The sequence below is a fragment of the Nesoenas mayeri genome (genome assembly GCF_963082525.1).
Source record: "Nesoenas mayeri genome assembly, chromosome: 5".
NCBI classification, from domain to species: Eukaryota; Metazoa; Chordata; class Aves; order Columbiformes; family Columbidae; genus Nesoenas; species Nesoenas mayeri.
The window spans coordinates 63,671,691-63,697,560 of record NC_137548.1 but is presented as its reverse complement, the minus strand read 5'-3'; the positions used below and the strand labels follow the sequence as shown (position 1 = coordinate 63,697,560).

General features: G+C 37.0%; 2 protein-coding genes across 3 annotated transcripts in view; one reads left to right on the top strand and one right to left on the bottom strand.

The window, feature by feature from the left end:
• The window catches only part of ANO3 (anoctamin 3), a gene marked incomplete at both ends in the record, with an annotated part of 176,429 nt that overhangs the window by 134,328 nt on the left and 16,231 nt on the right, over positions 1-25,870 (top strand). For both annotated transcript variants that reach the window (XM_080345611.1, XM_080345612.1), the window contains 5 exons: positions 912-967; positions 2,827-2,948; positions 4,164-4,298; positions 10,024-10,120; positions 14,918-14,978. In XM_080345611.1, coding sequence (XP_080201737.1) covers positions 912-967; positions 2,827-2,948; positions 4,164-4,298; positions 10,024-10,120; positions 14,918-14,978 — 471 coding nt within the window. The remainder of the gene's footprint in view (positions 1-911; positions 968-2,826; positions 2,949-4,163; positions 4,299-10,023; positions 10,121-14,917; positions 14,979-25,870) is intronic.
• MUC15 (mucin 15, cell surface associated) lies at positions 17,683-20,820 on the bottom strand (the record flags this gene model as incomplete). Its single annotated transcript, XM_080345632.1, has 3 exons — positions 17,683-17,843; positions 18,720-18,875; positions 20,142-20,820. 3 exons carry the CDS (start codon positions 20,818-20,820, stop codon positions 17,683-17,685), a joined length of 996 nt encoding a protein of 331 aa, XP_080201758.1.

Here is a 25,870-nt window from a genome sequence, read left to right as displayed (position 1 = left end):
TTTTCCTTTGCAGTGAACAGGGGATATATGTGTAATTTACTATTTTCTCTGCAGGAATTAAATTAAGAATTAAATAAAGTGATAGAAATTACGGAAAGTTGTTGCTTGAGCTTCTGAATAAAAGCAGGGGTAAGAAAAACATAGAAAATGAGGGTTCAGATCTAATGCCTTTTGGGTTGATGATGACATGTTTCATTATGAGATGAATTTAGCATAATTTGTATATTTGAACGGACAAATTTAATTCCATCATAAGTATTTATTTCTTGGGGAAGCTGTTGGCTGTGGCTACAGCCTTACAGGGTACTGAGTCTTTTTATTATAATCATTAATGTCTATTTATTATTTATTTTTCATAATGTGCTTTGATAGTCCAACAAATCTGTTTTTAGGAAGGCTTTAGGAACTGATCCGGAATGCTGTAGCCAGCAGGGTGCAGAGCGCTGCTCTGACCAAACCTCCTTCAGCTGCCTTAGATTTAAAAATCACAGCAGCTTGGCTTTTAACCCTGCGGGGGGTTTTGCTGCCTTAAGGGTTGTCTGTCCATACTGCTCTGTGCATGTCAGATCATCTGGTCACCCATAAAATCCATATCATATGCTCTGATGAATACAACACAAATGTGATTGTCTTCTCACACCTGATCTGGCACAAGCGCCAGAACCTGAGAGACAAAGTTGCAGCCACTGGCCCTTATAAAGCTGCTGTCGCTTGACAGAGCCAGAAATCTCAAGGGATCAGCAAGACCCGCACCAACAGTTGGTGGGATTGTTGATTTTTGTCATGTTTAGCAGCATCCTGAGCATTTGACGTTAAGTTGCATTCTCAATATGTAACCTGAAAATTTGCACTGCTTGAAATTAAATGTGTCTAAAAATTGATATCTGAACTAATTCTTTTTTCCTTCTTAGGCATCAATAGATTACTAAATAATGGAACATATGAAGCAGCATTTCCACCACATGAGGTAAACTGGTTAATTTTGTATTTGTCTTTATATTTAGTTTAAAACTTGCATTAAAGTTTTGAGATTCTATTTTATTTTTTTGTTCTGCAAACTTTTAATTTCACTGTGTAATCTATTGAGACTTATTTTTATTTATTGCTCTTACTTTAATATTGACTTTTATAATTTTTCTTATATAATGCAGTATAATCACTTTCTGGAGCATTTTCTTACTGAACTAGAATATTATAATCCCTTTTTTATACTTTTATGAACCGGACGTTGCCTGTGGAGTTCTTAATGATAACATCAGTTATCCCAAGTTGTTCCAATTAGTTTTATTAAATTGTTTTTGCCCACCCACAAAATGTTCTATATTTCTGATATAGATCACTTGATCAAAGTTAGGGAGGCTGGTTAATTATTTCCCATTTAATCCTTTCTGAATAATTCTGGATAACTTCTACTTGACGATATCTTCTTCAGTGGGTTAAAGTCCGCTGAAGACTGTAAACCTGGGAAGTAAATGAAAAACTTGTTTGACCTCAGAGGGTTTTCAGACAATCTTTATGCATTGAAAAGAAACAAGCCCCACATCTATAGTGATTCTAAAGGCTGATCTGTAGCTTGGAAATTGCAGCTCTGAGCTCTGTGGTTGCTCAGGCTGAATATTGTGACTTGATCTCGTGTTTCAAAGGCCTGACCCGAGCTTTACAAATTGCTGAGAGTCATTTTTCACACGGTATTAATAATTAAATAGTGGGGATGTAGAGAAGGAGTAATTTTTAGATTAATAATTGAACATCATTGTTAGCACTTCAGCTGTGCTCTCCTGGCTTTAGGGAAAAGCTGGCCAGACTACCCAAAAAACCTCCAAGGCTTTCTTTGGCTGTGAGATCTGTGCTGTCGTAACTATTCTGTCATATCTGTTTCATGTATATGTTCCTTTGTTATGTCATAAGCTGCTGTTTCAAAATTTCAGTTAAGGTTAATGAAATCATCTTTTTAAGCCAGTCTTACCTTATTTGCTGCTTGTCTGGTACAAAGGGCAAGTGGTTGAACACTGACATTTTTTTTAATATATTTATTTTAATCACATAAACAACCAAGGGTGAAAATTCAGTCCCAGTGTGAACGTTAAGACTTGGACCCTATTACAGATAAACAGTGTAGAAAAAAGCAGAAGGAAAAGAAAAAGATTTAAAAATACTTTAATACTTTATACATTGCACTCACTCATCCAGGTGACTGTCAGAATAAGTTGATGTTCTGTTTCTAGGTGTTTCTAGATGTTGCAAAGGTCTCACTGACATTTTTTGTATGATTCTTTGATGAATTTAATGAGAAATTAGTAGGATTGGATGCTTTGCTATGTTTAGGTTTGTATTTTAACTTGTTCTTAAACCAGTTCTTTCCGTTGTGGGGATTGCTCAAGATTTCAAATAAATTATAAAAATCTAGATGGCTAAATTATGTGGATCTACCAGGGACAAGAATCTGTCCGATAGCTGACTCTGAAGTACTGCTCTGGGGATCTCTGCTCTCCTCCTGAGCAATTCTTTGGCTCATTTGCAGTTATTTGATGAAAGATTTTCTTTACCGTAACTGAGTGGTGGGGACTTTTGGGAGGAAAATATTTAACTAAAGGACATTTCCTGCTTCAGAATTTTGGGGTAAAATTACAAATACAAGAAATTCTGCTTAGAATGATTCTAGTGAATCTCTGTGTTACCTTTCAACTGCTGAGCATGAAGCCGTTCTTTCATAATATGAGACCTATTTATTAAAAATAGCAAACTCATTTACAATTATATTCAAATACCTAATAGATCTTTTCCATAATGCCTAGTAATATACTTTGATTTCTTTGTGTTTTTCAGGGAAGCCACAAAAGCAGACATCCCATCAAAACACACGGAGCTCAGAATCACCGACACCTCTTATATGAGCGTTGGGCACGGTGGGGAATGTGGTACAAATACCAGCCTCTCGATTTAATCAGGTATTAGTACTTCGAAGAGTTGCTCGTTTCTATAATACAGCCAGCCTGGCAAATACAATCATACTGGCAAATTCCTTGTCCTTATACTTTCCTGTAATGTTTCACTATTTGGTATTAACAGATAAGACTGAAATTCTTTACGTTGCTTCTTTTGCGTGCTCTTTTGTGCAGAGCTGTTAATTTCAAATGAAAGTGCAGAAAAGGCTCATAGATCCAGCTGCCTGACAATATGCAGTGTGAAATTTAAAATGCAAACCCACGCAGTGCTCTGCTGATTGGAGACACTTGCCCCTCATGAGAGCACCTTTGAAGACAGACACTGTTACCCATGTGGACAGTCAGAGTTTCAAGATCCAGTGGAGGAGAAATGCAGCCTAATTGCAACATTTCCACAGGGTTTAAATAAACTTCTGTTTATATATTTTACAATTAATGTAGTAGATTACAAATTGCAAAACAGAGAAATATATGTAATTGAAGTTAAATAACTGTAATGTTTGGTTTTCATGCTTTCCTCATCTTTGACATCAAATACCAATAATTCGTTTCTTCTTGCTGACAGTTTTTATTCCGGGTCTGACAGTCATAACCAACCACTGTGTCAAATATTGTTCCACTAAAGGCTGTGGAACCCAGCTCTGTGCTGATCAAATAGTACCATCAATGACTGGCTTTTTGATTGCTTTTATTTCATCTCTAGCAACTGATACCCAAAGGTTGAAGAATTAAAGCTCAGTCTTCAACTTGTGTTTTTAGTCCATTGGTTTCTCTAGTAGTAATTTGAAATACGTCGTATTACATTATTATCTATCATAAATGCTTTTTCTAATGGAATACTTAGGTCATACCAACTTACTTTATTCCATTTCAGAAATTTTGTGTGTGTGTATATATATATATATATGTGTGTGCAAATAAAAAGTCCTACATTTAGTAATGTTGAAACTAGTACATTTACTTAGTCATTGCAAGGACATGAAAATTACAGAGCACTTCAGTTATATCCTTATAAAATATACATTCTGGTAAGTCTGCAATTAGTGTCAGTAGAATATTATGCCAGCCTGAAATAAAACATTTCAGTAAACTGACAATAATTTTACCATAAACTTGTAATAGTAGTTCCTCGTTAGAATTATTCCACTACTGTGAAGATAGATAAAGGTTGCCATAAGTCTTAACTTTAAACAATATATGTGTTTCCTTTTCATATAGGCGATATTTTGGTGAAAAAATTGGACTGTATTTTGCCTGGCTGGGATGGTACACTGGAATGCTTATTCCTGCTGCCCTGGTTGGGCTCTTTGTTTTCCTCTACGGATTATTTACAATGGATTCCAGCCAAGTAAGGTAAAATCCTATTTAATAACATCTATAATAGCCTGTTGAAAATTAGGAACAGTCTGGCACAACTTAGATCATCATACTTTTAAATGTTTTCCAGTTATGGTAATCATGTAAAAGTAAACAAACAGAACCCGGGGTTCTTCAGTCAAGTGTATCCACTTTGTATATCTGTTTTGCATCAAGCTGGATGCTTACCATTTACAGCAAGTGTCCTTACCGTGGCATCTGCTGTGATTCCCATTCTGTCTGTGAGGAAAAACAGGAAATACTGGTTCTAATGTCATAGGTACTGAACTGGTTGTCGTTCTAGTAAAGGCTAACAGATGAAAAACCAGTCAGACACACTCCCTCTTTACCTCCGTCTTACCTCTAACATCCAGAGTGCAGTTCAGTTGCTAAACTTCAGCTTAATTTTGTCTATGCCTTTTCTCCCAGTGTTAGCACCAAGCATAATTCTAAACTGTGTCAGTGTAAACTGGAGCTAGGAGACCCAGCTTCAGGGGTATTACAACCACATGAAACCAACTGAGTTTTCAAGTCTCCTACCATTGTAATTTTGCTCTGAGAAGGGTTTTTGTCGATTTAGAAATAGTGATGAAGGTGCTCAAGTTAAGTGCCGAATGTAATTTTAGGAACTTGTTTCAGAGGACGCACCCTCTATTACAAAGTTTTCCATTAGATGTCATCAGACACAACAGATCATGGCTCTTAAAATTGCAACTGTTCCTCCAAGCAGTTTGGATGCTTAGTCTGTAACCAGAATGGAGTCAAATTTCATAGGAAGTGGTATTTCTCAGGCTTTGAGCAGAACTATTTTAAGTTTTCTTTATGGAATTGTCTTTATCTTCTTTTTCATGGTGGGTTATTATATTCTACAGCACTGTAATTAAGGCTTTTTTTTAGGCTTGCTTTTGTATAGCAAATTCCTGAGAGACTTTACAACTTCAAACTGCATTAGATGCAATTAAATGCAATAAAAGTATCAGCCAGGAAACTATGATATCTTTAGGATATTTTTCTCTGTATTAGGATTGTTTAGCACAATAAATATCTGTAAAATGCAATGAATGTAAAGTAGAAGATCAGTCTGTTCTTAGAGCACAGGGACTGTCAAACAGCAAATCTTGTGTTCATGTGTACAATGGCACAGTTCCAACAAGGGAGGAACAAGGGGCCATAATCTACTATTTTCAGGGTATAGTTTAATATTTTGGGCACTCCTCATGGAGAAGAAACATGTGACACTCCCCAAGAGAAAGAACAAGATTTCTAATAAGAAACTGTAAGCTATTATGTGCTTGTACAGGTGTCATGCACTTCTCCGGAGAAGAGTTGGAGATAAAGCTCATGCTTAGTTCTCTTAACAGAGAGATGCGATTACCTTTCTTGTTGAGAGCTGCAGGTTATAAATTGCAGGAGAGCAGAGGCAGGCTGGCTTTCACGTTTTCCTCTCCTAAGTTTCTCCCTGTGGCTGCTGTTGAGTAGCAGCAGACAGATTTCAGTTTGCTCCCCATGGAGGCTGTTTGTGTGGGGTCCCATCCCATGGTGACTCAGTGTCCTGCTGTGCTACACAGAGCACCAAGGTGCCCATCAGGGGCTGGGGACACCATTCCAGAGCCTGAAAGTTAGGTGACCCACTGTATAAAACGTAGATGGTACAAGCAAAAGGGAGTATTTGTATATTTTTTATAGTTAACATAAGCCAATGTTCATTTAAAAGTACTGACAGAGGGTGGGTTGATGCAGAAGCCCTAATTGTGTGCTCTGAGGCTGCCCCACGGCTGTAATCTGGATGTGCTAATTCTGGACAGAAGGTCTTCTCTGCCTTCGATGGTGTGAATCTGTGCAATCCCTCTGCTTACTCGTGACCCAATACTGTCACATCAGTGCATTGCTGTGACCAAGTTAGTAAGACCTGCTGCGAGGCTTGGATTCGAGAACACAAGTTGATTGTGACTGGCCTTATAAAACGTGTGTAGATGTTTTCAATATCACCTTGTGCATTTAGGCAGTTCTAAAGGCCAGTGGTAACAGATGCTGCCCCTTGCCGTATTTCCTTGCTTAGCCTGGAAGAAGTTAGTGAGGGTTAGAAACCTCCTACCTAGGGCAGACAGGAGCCATCCATTAGCAGGCACACAGGCTGCACAACCTAAGTGTTCTTATTCTTGCCATATTCTGGGGCTGTGGGATTATTTATCTAGTTGTTTTGCAGTCATTTAAACAAAAATGCTAGATAAACATCTGTAACAGTTTTGAAATATATAATTTCATTTTGAACGCTGCAGCTACCGCAGTATGCAAATACAATGTTCAGCAACTGTCAGGAAGGAATGGAGTTGTGTACATTATTCTGATAAAATCTGGACATTGGAAAAACTGTGATAATTAGGACTTTAAACCTAGTCCCAGGGCATTATGGCACATTGCCCCAGATTCAGTATTATTCAGTGTAATGCTACTTCATGTGAGATAGGTTTTATCCTATGTTATAAGGAGTTAGTGGATGTTAGGGAGTGTTGATTTACAGCATGATAAAACCTGTCAAAACCCCCTATTTTTCTTCTGTCTTGTGTACCACAAAATTTGAACTGACAGAATTGTTTTCCTCTATGTCCCTTCACCTCTCAGGCACAGGGAGCAGCTGTGAGCTCCCCTCTAGTGGCTGCAGGCAGAAAATGATCGTTTTCTTCTTCCACTAAGCTCCAGCACAATTTCAGCAGATGAGGAATAAGCAAATGCACAAGCGTACATTGCCATAGAACAAATGTTGCTTCCAAAGCCAACCATAGGTTTTGTGCAGCAAGAATTCAAGGATTATGCAGAAAGATGTCACATCTAAGAACTAGTTTGTCTTGTTTACAACTCACACAAGTGCCTGCCTCTGCTCTGTGCTTGGGATCTGTCCTGATACCAGCTGGCTGTTTATGTGCATGTGTGTGTGTATATATATATATATAAAAATATAAAGTTATATAAAAATATATATATCTTAGCCTGTGCTGGGACCCTATCTGAGCCTGCCATGAGACTCTCAGTCCCTGCACCCAGTGTAAAGGAAAGACGTTCTGTGTATTAATTATAATAGTTCATCTGAAGCTGCCACAGGCAAGTTGGAAGTTGAGCATATTTGCTCCCTTTTGGTGGGATCCTTCCTTCTTTCCCAGGGTCAGTGCCTCCCTCACAATGCCTTTTCCCCCTGTCATAGTCTCTCCTCAGTTGTGGTTTTAGGGAAACTACACTTTCAGATCTCCTTGAATCATTTGGCGTTCCCAATGTATTGTAGGAAGGTCATATAAGAAGGGGAGATAAAAACTTTGCGTACACATTGTGGTACCAGGAACTGGACACAATTATAAGCAACTATCCTTCTATGTCCCATGTTTAGAAACAGAAGTTTCTCCCTTCTGCACTGTTAGGGACATTTTTCTTTCCTATCACAAAACAACTACATAAGATGGGCAGTGTTACTGAAAGCACATTAGAATGGCAGATGTTCTTTTTCTTGCATGGGTTTTGAATAAAGCTTGATAATACTGTGGTTGCCAGGAGCCGGCACTGGTGTCTCCCCAGGTACTGAGATTATAGCATCAGCAGCTCATTGTAGGATTCAGTTCCAAGACGAAAGTAACCAGGAGAGAAATCCAGAGAATCTCTGTTGAAGAAACTCTGTGGTAGCTTCCAGAGTATTTGGATTGCACACGTAGGGCTCAGGCGTGCAGAAACAAAAATTCAGAACATGAATGCGTATTTCTTGTTTCATACACTTGTAAAAAGTTGTTGTATGCATTTGCCCTCCCTAAGCTAAACTGGGGGACGTGTGAGGTGGTTGTCATGTGGGATGGCTTAAACAGACCCTTAGAAATGACTTCATCTGGGTTCTTTTCTTTGTGTAATATCTACTACCTATCTTTATTCTGAAATTAGATGTCAAACTATTGCACAATGATTGGTCTGTATAAAAATAAACCTGGTGTTTTTAAAGAGTTTGGTTTTGATCAGTTTACACATACCATTAATTATCACTGTTGTAAGTTGCCCCTTTGTCAGTCAAACATACAGCCAGGCATGAATGTCAGATAGCTTGAGGTGTCTTTGTACCACGTACTGTAGTCAGATTTCAGATACATAAGCGAGGACAGTACAAAGAACCTTATTTTGTTCTGTTATATTGGAGATTTGAGTTGCAGTAACAGTTAACACAGCACCTGTCAGGAACATTTGTGTAACAAACGTTACTGCCTTTGCAGAGTAGTGCTAAAGCATGTGACTTATCACTGTCAGTATAATTTTATGAAACTTAATACATTATTAAGAACAAACCAAGATTTTAACTCAAGCTATATAATACAGAAAAGCTAACATTGATACTGTTGAGTTTAAATTCAAAGGACAGTACAATTCAGCCTTACGTTTGATAGCAGTTTGTACTATTGCCAAACCGTTATAACATATTGTTGAAATATGATTTTCTGTGTTCATTTGAATGAAAATGCAAGCAAGAAAATTGTCTGATGTGACACATGGTATGATTTCTGTTGCTCTGTAGCTCTGAAATGACTGGCTGTACTCATTCTGTCTCAGGGGTCACTTAGGACAATTTCTTTGTCAGATCCATGTTATGTTGTAGGTTTTTAGTAAATTAGTGATTCTGATGTAACATGAACAAAAATTTTAAAAGTGGCATCAAGGCAAACAGAAGCTTTCTTTTCTATTTACTGTTATGTCAGACAGGATTTAATAGATGCACTCATTTGGAAATAAGCATAACATTCTGTACAATATGAGAACTGTAAATTTGGATTTTATGAGTAGGAGTGGAAAGCGCAATGTTTATTAAAACAAATTAGTAGGGATTTCCTGGCATTTGCTTTATACTGTGTGTCATACTGTTTTATAGTGTGTCATAGGATCATTTCAGGCATGTCAGGGAAAGGCAATTGATGAGTTTCTTTGGGACACTTACTCACTGCAGTTAAAATTTGCCTTAAAATTCATTTTTACACTTCTGTTAATTCTCTTTTGTCTTCATTAAGACACTTAATTATGTACTACATTTTTAATATGAATGGTCCTGGTGAAGACAGTGACTTCATCTTCCTAAAGATTAGGATCATGAAACGTCAGGATTAAAGTGTGTGTGGTGTTTTATGTATGTTTGTTTTAATTAGCTCTACACATAAGTTCCTCGGTAGGAAATAAAAACACAAATGCTTGAAATAGCGCTGCCAGAAATCCCTGTCAGTGGGTTTTTACGTGTGACCGGCTCATCTAAGTGTACATGTGATCATCCTGTGGAACAGACCTTCAGCTGATGTAAACTGGGATAAGTTGACTGAAATCAGTGTATTTACACCAGTGATGTTCATTCTCCTAACGTTTGGCATCTTCCGTGTCACTCAGAAAAATATGCAGTAAATGGGTTGGGAGTGAATAATGTTTTTTTCTTCTGTTTATGATATTTGGGAGACAATGGGATATTTAGAAGTGTGAGAACTGTAACACAATGCCCAAAAATATTGCATACTGCTCCAGGCCCTATAGTTTTCAGGTTACTGGTTTGAGATTAGGCTTTTCAAGCCAAATATTCACTTTTAATTTATCGAGCTAGTATTGTAGTTTGGGCATGCTGCTAACAAATAGAGACCACAAACTGCATAACCTCAGACAGAACATCGTAAGAATTCTAAAAGCCTTTTTATAACCTTTATTTTCCTGTCTTCTTCTATAGCAAGGAGATCTGCGAGGCAAATGAAACCATCATGTGCCCTATGTGTGAACGCAATTGCACACTACAGAAACTCAATGAAAGCTGCATATATGCCAAGGTAATTACTTTCTTACTGCTTTCAAGATTTTTGTCTGAAGGTCCACTTGCATAGTGTAACAGCTGCACTTGTTCCAGCAAAGATTTGTGCAAAATGTGTTGTTTCTCTACAGAGGGTTTTTTATTTTCAGCCTTTGTAATTCATGTTTCTAATAAGAGAATGCTCTGAAATGATCAGAGATTATTCTAAAATTTGTTTTACTTTCTGTGAGCATTTCCTTCCCAAATCCTTATTGTTTTCATCAACTTACAAAGTCCCCTGAGTAATAAAGTCTTTTTTGGAGGCTATTTCCTACTTTATCGTATAATTAACTTTTTAGTCTGTTTCCCTTGCTTACTTTGTAATTGAATTTCTGCTCGTCCTAAAGGAATTCTCTAGTATAATGTGCCTGTGTTGTGCTTTACTCTGTCAAAGTAATGCAAAGATTTTACACAACTATATATTTTGTTACAAGAATCTCTCCTTCAAACTTAAATAATTACAAGTACCTCTGTATACATGCAGTATTTTCAAGTGAGCAATATATTTTGATGTGTGGTATGTTCATTGTGCTGGAAAAGCAACCTTAGCATTTTTCCTGGAATTCTGTAGCCCATAAGATAAATCTTGCTCAGAAGCAATTTGTAGAATGTGATTGTGTCTGGGCCCTGGCATTACAAAAACACTGCAGCAAGGTGAAAGACAAAATCGATTATGTGTTAGATGTCAAAATGCTGGGTTTGAGTTTTACTCAGCCTTTCAAATCTGTCTGTAAAGGAAAAATGTAAAAACATTCATAACAATTATTAATATTTAGATTTTTCCAAATTTAATATTCTATTTTATAATGCCAAAACCAAAAAGTGAAAAAGTTGTTTTGTAGCAACCGCAGTAAATACTGTTGAAAATGTTGTACTTCAGCTAATCTGATTTTCGTTTTCAAATACTGCCATAACTCTCTTGCGGAAAATGGCTCCAGGATATTTCTTTGTAACTTTTTAAAACTCTTTTTTAAGGTGTATACTGAAGGTTAGAGCTTTCCTAATTGAAATAACATCATGCAAACTATATAAACCATCCCAGAAATGCCTCTTTTTAGAAGATGACAAGTTCCTCTTCATCAGTCCACTGTGGTTTAACAACAAATTATTGGATTTGGCATTGTGGTTGGCATCACTTTAACTTCAGGTCCTGTTATTTTGACATCCTCAATAAGCAGCAGGTTTTCTGTCTTATTTATATGTACACTGACATCATGTGCTTAAATCATGCAAATTTCACATTTAATGTCACATTGTGAATAATGCATTGCAGCAGAAAATAATGTGTCAGTCCATCCCTACTTCCATGTGTTTTCAAACCAATCCCCTTGAAACAAAGTCAGATGACAACCAGGGAAGACAAGCAGTAACCACCCATGTTCCATCTTCCAGGCAACCTTTTCCAATGTCTGCAAATATTATGGAAATTCATGTAAACTCCCAACTTTTCCTGCCAATGCTTTTGCTCTGAAAAACTGATCGACCTTAGCTTGGAACACAGAAAACAATCAAAAGTTGTCTCCTTTCAGGATTTGTCTGTTCTGGATCTCCCCCAAGTGGGGAAGAGAGAGAATTCTCTTTGGGAAGAAATAGAATTACCAGTGGTCATTCAAATAGCAAAGAAAAGGAAAACAAACAAACGAACAAACAAACAAAAACCACAACCACCACAACAACAAAACCAAACCAAAACAAAAATCAGTGAAGCTTTTTATAGCTGTGAGGTAATAACAGTAATGCTTTCACTCACCATGTTGTCTCTAAAGAAAAGTTCACTGCAGCTTCAGTGTTACTCTCTTGCTAGGAAACATACCCAAACACATATCAGCACTTCCACTGGGTTTGCACCCAAATGAGTGAATGAAAACAATCCATAATGTTAGAAAACCACAATCTGTTTTCAGATTAAATGCTCCTTTGTACTTTCTGAAGCACTGTTAGTAATATAAGTAGAACTAACCTATTTAAAAATAAGGCATCAGATCTCCTCTCTGGGAAAATAAAATCGCATTTCCTGCTTGATTTTGTTCCTTAGATGGAGCTCATCAGTGCTCTGGTTTTGTTGTTGCGGGAACATAACTTATTTCTCTGTCTTCCTTCCACACAACCGAAGAGCTGATAGGCAAAGGAAGCTATTTCTGATTCATGGACACCGGCACCTAATTCTAGAATAAGTGTTTTAATTCTTATTCATTCAGATAGTTTATTGTATCTGGGTACATAAGCACTGGATTAATTAAGAAAAGTGAGTTCTTTAAGTGAAGTTTGTCTCCCCAAACCTGCTTATATCATGGGACCTGCCTCATTTGTGTAAGTTCTTGTGCTCATATTCCATGTTATCAAAACTGCTGTCAGGGTTTCTTTCTTAAATATCTGCCAAGTTTCCCTTTAGAGGAGCACTTCAGAGAGAATGAACTAATGCCAGAAAAATCATATACTTCAAGTGTTTTTCCTGCCAAGTTTTTTGTAAAGCTGGAGGCAAAATACAAAATATGCCTTTATCCTTCTTGTTAATGCTCATTTCTTTCATCTCCTCCCTCTTTATTCAATTTCTATTTATAAATACCACACTGAAGTTGGTAATTTGAGGGAAAGGCAGATAATACCTGAGCTGTACCCTGAATTGCCAAATGCCCAGGCTGTCATTCTCGTCCACATTCAATAGACCCTTTGATCCGTGGGTGCTCAACAAGGTTCACCAGGGGCTCTTTGAGCTGGTCCTGCCCCCAGCACTCCTTGTCCTCAGGCCCTGGGGCAGGGTGTTGATTCAGGGTGGATTTGAAGTGCCTGAAATGTATTATGTGAAGATGACAACATCAGTCAGGTATGCTGATAGACCAGCACTGATTCCTCCAATATTTCACCTCTGCTTGGTCAACACCGAATCTCAGAGCACACATTTAGCCTTTAAAACAGTCAAATCTTAATTCCTGAGTGTAATGCTGAAAGACTTTTGCCCAAATTTTATAAAGACATTGCTAAAAGGAGAAAACATGTATCTGGCTCCCTATCTAGCAATTAATGTTAATTCTGCTGGGTTAAGTTCGGTTGGATGGTTCATTCTGTATTTCCTTGGACAGCTGCACTCTTTACTGAGTGGATTATCCAAAATCACATCCTCACACAGATATGCATTCAAAACTGAAAATGTTCATCAGATTTATTATGCTGCTTTTGCTCACCTCTCACATTTTCAGTCTCATCTCCATTACGTTTGTGTTTTCCGTCATGGAAACAAAAGAAAAACAAAGCAAAAGACATTTGTGTGTACAATCCATCCCACTCTATGATTCATGAATGGAACATAGTTGATTTATTGATAACCAATATCAAATAGTCAATTGCTTTTTCAGAACCTTAAAAAAAAAGAGGAGCAGAAAAGCAGAACTGACATACAGATAAAGTATGAGATATTATAATAATATTACAATATTATAATAATTTTACTCAATAAGAAATAAAATAGAGGCAAGCAACACTGTTTCTATTGAAGCTTTATGCTTTCCTGAGATGGTTTTCTTAATTTGCAAGGCAGAAGCACTAATGCCTGCCTTCTCTAGAAGAATGAAATCTCTCTGCAGGATGAATTCTCCTTGCGGTGGCAGCTCCTACAGGAGCAGGTTGGGTGACCAGCCCGGAGGAGAAGACGATACATATTAAAGCCATTGGCAGCATTTTTCTCTCTCTTCAGATCTTCCTTCTAACATATGATGATAAGTTAGTTTGCTCTATTATTTCACAATGATGCATTTTTTTTTTTCAAATAGGAATTTGAAGCCTGTGCTTGGCTTACTAATGCTCAGCAATATCTTAAACCACCTTTCATTAGGAGAAATATAGGCCTGTTAACCTGCATAAATTACATTGATGTAAATTGACAACCTTAAATCTATTGAAAGAACATTGATCTTAATTTCAGCTTCCTAAATACTGTTTCATATTATGGCTTCAATATTAGAAATTCTGGATTTTTGTAATATAAATTGTGATGTCTTCCTAATAAGTGAGACACCAGATTCACCTGCTCAGATGCTTAGAGTGATCCATAGGCAGACAAAGACTAATTGTTTCTCATTTTCTATCAATAAGCCTTGGACTTTGCTATAGAATTCTTCCCAAAAAATCTTACAACAAGGAGTAAGATAAGGGAAGAATCCAACAAAAAGAGGAGCATTCATGAGGAGAAATTCAGTGCACAATTTAGAATTATGTTTGGGGGTGAGGTATTTAAAATTTATTTAATGTTTATTGGAGTTTAGGGGCACAATTGTGAGGAGGAGAAAATGTCAACAATTTGAGAGGCTGAGATGTCTGGATAAAATGAATATGTACTATTCTTACCTGCAGAGATATTGCAAGATAGCTTGGGAGAAGAAAAAATGGCATCAAAAGAGACATTAACTAACATACAGAGGAAGAGAAGTAGAAAGACAGAAGGTATTTAAGCTTATAAAAAGCTTAAAATAGTAAATTTTGAGGTTAAATTTGTCCCAGCATATAACAACAACTCTGGAGGAATTTTTAGCCTGCTTGGACGTGGTCAGAGCAGCTTTTAGTGTCTGTGAAACAAATAGACTGGAAACGAATGAAGCAACAGTCTGGAAAACCGGAGTTCAAGTCTTACTGAAAGGCAGAGTAGTAGAAGAAACATGCAAGAAGGATTTATTAGAATGCTTCATTTTTGGTTTCTGACACCAGCTATGTATTCTGGGATTCTTTCAGGCAAAAAATAAGGTGACAATATTATTTGATCCTGATGTACTTATTTTCTATTCAGGTTACACATTTGTTCGATAATGGAGGGACTGTCTTCTTTGCTATTTTCATGGCAATTTGGGGTAAGTACGTTTTTATTTGTTTTGTATTTTTAGTCCAGCTGATCCTTTTATGTGATTACTGGGTAAAGGGAGATTATAGCTCTTGATAAAATTTGAAAAAGGATTATGATTTTGTCACACAAATTTTTTTTCCTGTTTTCATCAACTTCAATTTCTATGCTAGTAGTGGATGAAGGTAGACCTTCTATCATTAATGTAATGACTGTCTTTAGCATCTTAAATATCCTTAAGCCTGAATTTTATATCATGAAGGCAGGAGGTTTTTTAGAGGCAAATATGTAGGTTAATTTAGCAGAGTCAATACAAAAATCACATCTTGCAGAGAATACTTAAAGCATAAATGAGAACGTTTTTGTGGGAGCTAATCAGAGAATACAGGAAATATTTAAGTGCTTACGGCACTTAAAATATTTATATTCAAATTCTCAGTCTGAATATCTCATTATGTTCATATTGACAACCCAAACATCATGTCACAGGGCCCAAAGCCAAGCAGGGTGATGCCCACAGAGGCCACTGCTGAACAGAAGTTATCAAGAGTGGTCTTGTCTCTCTTGGAAGGTCAGTGTGATAGTGCCATACAAGACAAATGTCATGGTTCCAACATGAAAAGTTTCATGGAATGAGCTTTTGCTGCAGCTAGTAGAATTTTGCTGCTGGACAGTAGGGAAGACTGATATTAGAACAAGAGATAATTAATTTTACCAGTGTAAATGTTTGTCTATGTAAGCCCTGAGAAAATAACACCGGTTCACAGACATACAACAGTCTGAAAATAAATAGAATTAAATAGAGTCGAATGGCACACAACAGCTTTATTTATGGAATATGTATGAATAAGCATTAATGATTCTACCCTAAAGTGAAGAATGAACAAAGGTCACGTGAGCCAAAAAAAAAAAAAAAAAATAAAAACAACAGCAAAACGTAGATAACACAAGCATATGCACATACATGCAAAAATCATAATTAGATTGTCAAAAATTAACACAATATAACCAAAGGGCACACTTGGATTGCTTGCCTCAGTGATAGTTCTTCATTGGCTTCTAATCTTGCTGTTATAGCTTTGCAATTACTAATAACTCATTTCATAAATTCATAAAATACATTGCACTTGGTTATATGGTTACCGATGTAGACATTGCTAGTAGCTTCTTAGCATCTCTTCATCTCTGTTTTCAAGTTCTCCTTAGAGAGAGGTCTTTTCATTTTTAGCTGAGGCCAAGGTTCAAGTGTTAAGGAGGAATTTTATTTGTGTGATACTGCTTTACCGTTATCAGGAAATATGGAATAATATATGTTAAGGGAGATGAAAGCTGACCACGATATTTTTCTTAGTTTCAAGCAGCAGAGTGACACTCTCACCTAATACAGGTGAATGCGTCTCATATTTTCACTCTGCTAATCCAGTGTCCAGGATGCAATGTTAGAAATCAGGTTCTGGTTTTGGTGAGAAGTGTGTTGTTTTCATGACTGGACCCTGGTAGGAATGGCAACACTGCATGTATGCATTCCCTTCTTTAATCTTTTAAGTACTCTGAAATAAATACCTGTTTTACTCATCTGCAGTGTGACAGCCGTTGTTTCTCTCTGGTATTTGTTTATATGTAATTTACTCCTGTATCAAATAAACCCTCATTGCAACGTTCACAGTCAGTTAGTGCGATAACTCCACTGACGTGATCTACAGTTTCCACACTAAAAAAATGTTAACAGAGTCTTAGGAACAAGCACGTAGCCCGTGTGAGTAGTTATTTTCTCTGCACTTTGTTTATTATATGCCTTTACAGCTAAGTCTTTTTCATGTTCTTTCTTTCTATTTAGACATATCTGCTAATTGCAAACAGATAAACTATGCAATTATTTGCATGTTACTGCCCTAACTTTACCATTTAGCTGGACAAAACCAGACCATGTTTTTTAGGTTATCTATCTACATGGCAGAGGTAATTCCTTTAGTTTCACGTTGAGGTATTTCTTCTATTCAACCTGTACCGAAAGCTTTCACATCATTTCTACGGATCCAGCCTGCAATGCAAACAACAGATCAATCTGACAGAGGAATAGAAGCTTGTCATCTTTTTTTCCCCTTTGATAGTGATTTTAACTCTGTCTCATCATAGTCAAAGGTTAAATGTAGTCTGTGTTACTCAGTAGTTTTATTCTCCCCAGCTAACTTCAAACTCTGAGTAACCCAAATAAATCTAATTCTTTTTGTTATATTTACTGAGGAAGGTGCAAAGTGAGGAAAATAATGCCCTGAGTCATTTATCAGATAGAAATTAGATTTGGACAGGATATTTTCCCCTCGAGGTAGTTAAATTTGGGATTTTTTTGTATTGATGCAAAAGTATCATGGCAATCCTAGTCACATTTTGCTACGTTGTAATGTCCGCATTCTTGACCAAAGTTACACAAGGCAGAATTTTACCTGGGTGCTATTTGTCTGTATTGTTTCTAAGCAAGCAAATACAACATTCTTCCAGGAAAACCATAGGCTGATAATTTAATTACAACATAGAAGAATGATGCTCTGCTACTTGGCCTTGCCTGTTGCATATCAGTGTGTCTTGTGATTCTCCCCTTGCTTTCCAAAACATTGTTTACACAGAAATGGCTGTAAGATAACAGCTGATAGGTCATTTTGGAAAAAAAATGAAAGCATGTAGATAACAGGTGAGAATATAATCTGAAGCAAACATTACGGTGAAGGCGGGGATGGGGTCATGTCAGCCATAGGAATGTCATTGGATGAACACCCTGCAATGGTGTCTTCTGCTGTGTCTGCTGGGCTGGTTTTGTCACCCGACGCGGATCCAAAACTCGTATTGTATGGCCCGAGTGAGTTGTCTAAATGGAGAACTGAAAAGATAATGTAATTATATTTTATAAATTGCTTGAAGGATTCTTATCCTCATACACTGGGTACCCCACGGTGTAGTTCAGCAATCCCTCCCAGCTGATTCCAGTTAACCTTTTTGTTACATATGAGAGTGCAACAGATGAAGGCCCTTATTCACCATCTTCTGAAGATAACACATCCTCCCAGTAACACCCATTCAGCACTACATGGGTGGTCGCTTTCCAAGCTAGTTCCTAATCTGACATTCTGGCAGCTTTCAGCTCTTGCATTTGAGCCAGAAAGGGCATATTGCCAGAGTTTTATTTTTATTTGATTTTATATGAGAAAAAAAGAGTGTGTTTAGCCTCTCAGTGTTTGTTTAAACATTTAAAAATAAAGTCTAGGAACATGATATAAATGTTAGGAGACTGTGTGATTACACTTTAATACAAGTTTATACATATTCATGGAGAAGACAAAAGCAATCTTCTTTTTAAACCTCTTAAAAAATATTTTAGTCCTAAAACCAAATGTAACTTCGTCTCTCTTTCTGTAATCAAAGTTGGATGAGTAAGGAGTCTAGACTTTATTAGTTAATCTAAATTTGGGAGAGATTTTGAGCTATAGGTTTGAACTCACCCACAATTCTTTGAACAGGTTCACTGATACTAGATACAATATTTCCTGAGGTTAAAAAGATAAATTGTAAGGAGGAGACGCAGAGTTAAGGGTAATATTGGTTAAGCCAAAATTCAAAATAATGAAGTACTATCAGTTGAAAACTAGTTTGATGTCAATGATATAATCCCTAATAATTCAATAAAACCAGATTATTTAAGCAACTCTGTGCAGAAGTAAAAAATTTTCTTATGCAAAACATGTATTCTGTTCCTTACCTGGGTCATTCCTTGTATTGTCATAAAGCCGTCTGTGAGAAAATGACTCAGACCTTTTCTTATGACATATAAAATATCCAATCAGACCAATTAATAGAAATACCAAAATGGTTCCTATAATGACACCAGCTATTACTCCTTCTTTGCTGGTTTCATCTGGGAGAGAAAAAAAGAAGAAAGAGACAGTTGATGAGAATAAAAAGTCTGTAAGATCAGATACTTCACTGTTGCTTTATTGTGGTGAAGGGCTTTGTGGAGTGAGACTTCTCATCAAGGATCTAAGACACTGCAGACTACAACTAAACCAGCCTCTCTGCAGAAACTCTTTGCCTTTGTAAAATAGATGAGACATCTCCATCCTTGACTTTCAAGGGAATAACTGAGGGGGAATGAATAAATAAATAGATAAATAAATAAATTATAATTAAAAAAAAAAAAAGTTTTATTCCAAATAAAGGTTCCAGGTTTAATTACAGAATCAACCACTATCCTTTTATTTAAAGAAATAAGCGGTAATCGCTTTTTGAATGCAATTATTTATAAGTATTTAAGCCAGCAGATAAAATTGCAGCCTGTGAATTTCAAGTGATTAAGTTTTAGAGTACCAGTTTTTGAGAATGGAAGGTAAATATCCAGTAATGCTTTCTGCACCGGTTCAGTTAGCAGAATAACTGCATTCCTGCAAGATTTTCCTCAGATTTCATAAAACTTTTCTTCAAAGTGTTCTGTTTCTCTTGGAACTGAACTTGCTCTCCCACTCCCCTTCCTTTTCAGTCAGGTTATCTAAAAATTGGGTACATTGTAATTATTAGAACTATGATGAGAAACATCAAAGTCTGATGCTCCTTCAGTTCTTGGTACAAACTGTACTCTCCTGGATATGGTGGGTAAGCCTTTCAGTCCTGTGTTAAAAACTTGAAAGCTAATTAACAGCAAAGAATTACTGTCTTCTAAGCTTTCCTTTTCTTTTCCTGAAGACCTGATTCAGAGCAGCAGGATAGAAAAGTGCCATGACAGTTTTATGCTCCATTGTTTTCCCACGCATACTCAGCTTACTAATTAAATGCACAATGAGTAATTCTTTTGGAAGTATTTATAAGAAGTCATCTTTGGTCACCAAAGTTTCTCAACTTACATAAGTTGACTTGTTACATGTTTTAAATGTTATTTCTACACATCTAAAGCCCGCTCCAGTGTGAATGGGGAATACCTGTCTTTAGGTTCCCCTGCTCTTGGAAGTGTTAAACAACTAAACAGTAAATAATTCTAAAAATTGTTTTTTGTTTTGGGTGAGTTTTAGTTTGTACTAACTCATCTATTAATTCACACATCTTATAAAGCCTCCTGTTCAATGAAAAAAAAGGTTTTATTTCAGTATTATAATTATTTAATAAAACCATTTGGACTTAAGTTAATTCTTACCTTTGTTAGGATCTGTTGGATTAGATGGAGTGGTAGAAGAGCTGCTGAAATTATGATTCAGTTCTGTTGTTTTGTGGGTGGGGTTGAAGTTCGATGTAGGACTGTCCTGTGTCACTGTGGGTGATGTCAAAGTGATACTGGTGGGGGACAACGTGGTGGCATTGGTGGAAGAGTTGTCACCAGGGAGCCCTGCAGCCAAAGGGGTGCTGTGAGTGACCATGGAGTTACTTGGTGTCCCTGTGGAAGCAGAAGTAGCTACAACACTTTTGGTCACTGCTGCAGAAAAGTCACCTGTTGTTGTAAATGTCACTAAAGACGTTGTGGCAGAGTTATTTATTCCATCTTTTGGTATCATAGTGACAGTTGAAGATACAGTGGTACCATCAGTGGATGTCAGGGATATACTGTGTGGCTGATGTCTCATCCCTCTTCTTTTCGCTACATTTTCTTTGTCATTGGCAGTCAGAGGTACGGCACGACTGGTGGCAGCAGGATTTACGGCTGTAGTCAAAGGAAGAGCAAAACTCTGCGAAGCTGGTAGCACTGTAGACTGATCGTTATCTCTAATTGAGCTGTTTCCATCATTTGGTTCATTGACATCTATGCCCTCAGTATTGCTTACATTCCATTGCAGTCTTACAAGCAGAAAAATGAAAACCATTCCACAGGAGGGTTGCATGGTGTTGACTTCAAAGTTTGTTTTATTATGCACAGAACCTGCAAGAAATTCACTTTTGTCTATTATTTTGTTTTACAAAGCTACTCAGTTAAGACCCAAATAAGGTGATAAAAAAGTCAGTGTTATACTACACAAATCTCACTAGTTTACCAAGTGTTGATGCTGAAAATTTTACCTTCCTGAGTCTTAATGACCTAAGGAATGACCTGAAACAATATTGATAATCAACAAATACTTTTTCTGCAAGAAAATTCCATAGTTCTGTAAACAGCCCTCACACAAAGAGGGCAATAATTCAGAACCACTTTCCTATAGGATGAGGTAATGATACATATTTGCATGGCACGCTTGTGGCAGTGTTTTCTGGGCAGGCAGCAACTCCAAGAGCATGCTAAAGAGTTATGCTCCATTGCAAAGAAATATAATCGTTACAATTAGCCCTGAAAGTTGATGAATAATGTTTAGTGACCCTAAGCGGTGAGTGTCATATGAATTCTGCCAGGAGCAAATTGAGAATTAAGTCAGTCCAGGAGTTATGGATGATGCTGAATTTGTGCGGAAACCTTTTTTCCTATAGGAAACAGGAAGCTGTATGTTATACGTTAATTTTTCAAATGTTAGATTGAGAAGGATGAGAAAAACTCATCTTGAAGTCACACAATTATAGCAGGTCTGTTGTTCAGTATATCCATGGGGTTTTGGCAGGTGGTGTATGTTTGTTTTGGTATATGAGACAGGTTGAGATGATGCAGTTTTTAACTCCTTATATAGACTGTGATTTGTTAGCACTAATAACTGCAAAATAGTGAAGAAAAAAAAACTGTTGTGTTTTACAAAGTTTTCAAACACATGCTTTAATTTTAACTGTATTATTGTTTTAATTCAGTGGCATTGTCTTTCCTTCCTTGTATTAACAGTCATATTAGTGAACAAAGTGGGTTTGGTCATATCGTTCATTATCCCTTCACTGTAACTAAATTACACAGAGAAATGATGCTCAGTTCATTTTAACTGTAATTTTAATTCACACATCAATGTACAAAGGAGTCAATATCCTTGCTGAACAAATTCTTTGTTATTTTTTCTGATGGGCTTACTTGTGTAATCTTCATGGGGGACCACAGAGAAGAAACCTCAGTGCTTTGAAAGTTGTGTACTGCAGTTCTTAGGCTGCGATGAACTGCATCCTGGAAATCCTTTTGTTGATATTGCAACCAGCTTTGTGCTCTACTCAAAGTGATCAGATTTGTGCTGAATACTTCAGCAACACAGAGAAAAAAAAAAATCCTAATAAATTCTTGTGTAGCAATTTTCATATAAATATATATCCAGTGGCATAGTAAGTACTTAAAAATAGATTTTTGGCATGATAGAGTAATTGCAACGTGTATTTCCTGAACACAACACAGCACCTGCTAGTGACAGTAATGTCTGCAATACCTCTTCAACTGTCAAGAAAATAAACATTTCATCTTGTTCTTGTGGGTAGATGACACAGTCTACAAACCTGTAAATTCAAAGGGCATTCTTTCGAATGTCAGCAAATCAAACCTTGCACCACTTTTCTGCCTTAGAGTAATGGTTAGAAAGTACTTTACGTAGTAAACGGTGCCACGATGAGCAAATTATTAATGGCACTTCTTTGTTTCTTGTGGTTTGGAGTAACATGTTAACATTGGCAGAGCTTTCATGGTTACTATGCCTTTTATGCTTCATAAAGCAGATTATTTTTACCTTTACGTTAGTGATCCAAAAATAGATGGAAAAATATAAACCAAGATACAGAGAGTTTATCTTCTAGAATTCAGAAAGAGATAATAACAAAGGGCGGACCCAGAAACTTATTGGATTTTTGATTTTGTGGCCTCTTTACTCTAAAATTCAGATTTGCTCTCCAAGGATGAGATGCTTCTAAATTTAATGAGCAATGAATAATAAATTTTCAAGCTTAAATGTATTTTGGTTTTTGTACTGAGAAAATAATTTGTAAGCTTTTAGTGAACTCCAAAGAGGAAATGAATATGAATTGTATTCTATAATTAATTTAATTTTTCCTCTCTGTTACTGACAAGTTATGAGCGCACTGGCCAAGCTTCCTGAGTGTGTATTTCCTGTTCATTTTCCATACAACTAAACTCAGCAGAAGCAATAACAATGTAGCAATACCTTTCCTTACAGAAATTGGTATAAAGAGGCATACACAGAATACTTTACCACCTCAAGAACTCCCCAGAGTTTAAAATGGGTTCTGAACTGACTCCGAGAGAAATTCTGTGCTTGCTTGATAAGGAGCATAAATATCCACTACAGAAAAATATGAATTTGAGTGAAATACTGTCATTATTTATGGTTGCTACTTCTCTGCTTCAATGTTTGAATCACAAAATGTGAGGGTTTTTTTCAAGTATTTTATCAGAAATACACTCAAGAAGAATTTGGCTGCAATGGCACTGATTGGCACCCCATACGCTATATAAAAGATTATTAATCAGATCCACTAACAAGCATTAAAAACACCTCAGACTTACCTTGGAGCTCTACAAAATACGCAAGAACCTGTTGAAATACCGCTCTGGCCCTGAGTGCACTTAGTCTGGAGGGAAGAGGGGAGCGCAGGGACAATAAAGGTGGCAGCGTGACAGCGGTGGAGGACACGCAGTCCAGGTGAGGTGGGACAGCCCTTCCCTCCAGGAACCAGCCCCACCGAACTCACTGTCGCCGTGACCGAGCTCTGTCCTTACAGAGTCCACAGAAATTGCAGTATTTACGGTAAAGTGGGCAGGCAGTGCTTATTGCTTAATCCTTTGAAAGTCTTTGAACCGATGCTTCAGAAGGGTGAGTGTTTGCTGTAAACTATAGAATCTATTGTTCCGTCTGCTATGCAACTATTAATTTGACAACAGATAGCTTATTATTATTGCAGAGTTTCCTCCAGTATACTTTGTGAGATGGAAACTGGAAAAGGTGTGTCTTCTACAAAATAAAGCAGAAAAAGGAGTTCTGTTGAGAAAAATGTGCTGCTAGAAGTGGGTCTGATCCTATCTCCAAATGTGTTCACAGTTGCAATAATTTAATCTAGATCCAAATTTTCTGCATGTATAAGTTATCATTAGTTTTTACTTTGGAATACATACTCAGCTACGGATCTAACTGTTACAGCTCTTACTCCTCAATTTAGGTTTTAAATAAACAGTACTGGATTAAGAGTGAGGAGTCCAGAGATATCATATATAACTTTTAATATGCTGATATAGTCAACCTGTGATTTTTTAAAATTTATTCTTCAGTTTATTATGTCTATTTATTGTAGGCTGGTATGTGGTAAGGAATCTTTCAGTATTGTGTGGCTGTTTGAGTGGAATGTTGTTATGTGTTTCCACCTTAATTTTTTTAAGCAATCAAGTGCAAATACTATTTCATAACTTATCCTTCAGATAAGTGTTGAGGTTATGGCATATACAGGAGGTGTTTATATGGGAGCAACTAGTGGCATTCTCTTGAAAATATTGCAGTGGACAAGTGGAAGGCTTTCTGTGACATGGATGGAGTTCTACTCTTTCTAATATCCCTTTTGGGAAAGTAAATTTATTCTGTGGTGTGAGGCGGGGTGGTCTTTGAGTGGAAGGAAGAGAGAGTTTGATACTATGGGCTTGGTTTTCTTTGGAAACCAGCACTCTGCTAAAGGAGGTTTTCTGCTACGAGTATCAACAAGCTTCTAACTCATATTTATTGCTGTGGCTGGGTGGGCATGTATCTAACAAATTGAACATGAAATCTGAAAACAAACCACAAATTTGTGTCCAAATTTGGATCTTACGCAACATTAACCAAGTGGCAAGTGATATCCTGGGATTAACAGGATAGTTCCCCCCAGCATGCACACATTGTGATGCCGAGAAGCCTTTCTGATAGTTTTCTAAAAAGAAAGGTTATTTGAATAGTTTTGAAAATAGCAAGACCTTAAATATATAGGTTTCAATTTTGAAGAGTGTGTCTCAGTAGTAGGTGTAGTACCAAATCCATAGGACTTTTTATTGCATAGCTTTGCTGTAAAGGACTCCAACTGAATAAAACTGATGGAATGGAGCAGATTATTCAGAAAGGGCCTGGCTGGCCCTCCACTACTCTGCAGAAAGGTAGTGGAGACAGGCCCCAAGCTCCTTACTGAAAATACTCTTTGCAATAATTTTGAGGAAATAAATACAGTGTTCATTTTGACATAGCGAGTTTTAAAGTACATTCCAAAGAGATGCACTCAAATTATAGTCTTGGGTTCTTGGTTTTGTTTGGGTTTCTTTCTTTCTCTTCTTGTTTCCTTCTGTTGCATTTAACAGCAGCCATTCATCATTTCTTCTTCTTGACAGTGTCAAACCTTTGTTTTACTTAAGCCTGTATCAACACACAACTGATCTTTCCTGTCTGTCTTAGCCATCAAACATCACCTTACCTGTCTTCTGAAATGTTGAGAACTGTGTGGAGTACACACCTAGAGATTTAAGCTCCTCAGCAGTGCAAGTACGGACAGTGCAAGGGCAGTAAACAGTAGGTGACTTGAATAAGGATTGAAAGAGTTGAAAGAAACTTGTGGAAATGTACAACAGGCAGAACTGCAGAGCACTGAATAACAAATACTTACATGGTGTGTCTGTACCAAAATGCTGGACCAAAAAAAAAGAAGTACACCATGTATTATAAGACTGAAAATTCAGAACCCCAACTGGAGCTGTAAAATGTGAAGCAACATGCACAGGGAAAAGCAGGGGAGGCACCAGATAATGTTTTCTGTAGGAAAGTGGAGGCTTGTGTGTGACCTTCTCAATTGTAAATTATCCGGAACTCTGGAGCAGTGGGTTTAGGTGGAAGGGAACTGCCAGGTCAAAGCAATGTTAGAACGTGAATGTTCTCATCTTCATGTTCAAATGGTTGGATTAGTCATGTATTGTATATCTTGTTTCTTTTTATAGCAGTAGTTGATGAAAGTCAAGGCTTAGCATTTTCAGAGCTGGGAGATCAGGGTAAGAGATGAGTCAGTGAAGTACCAGGAAATTTG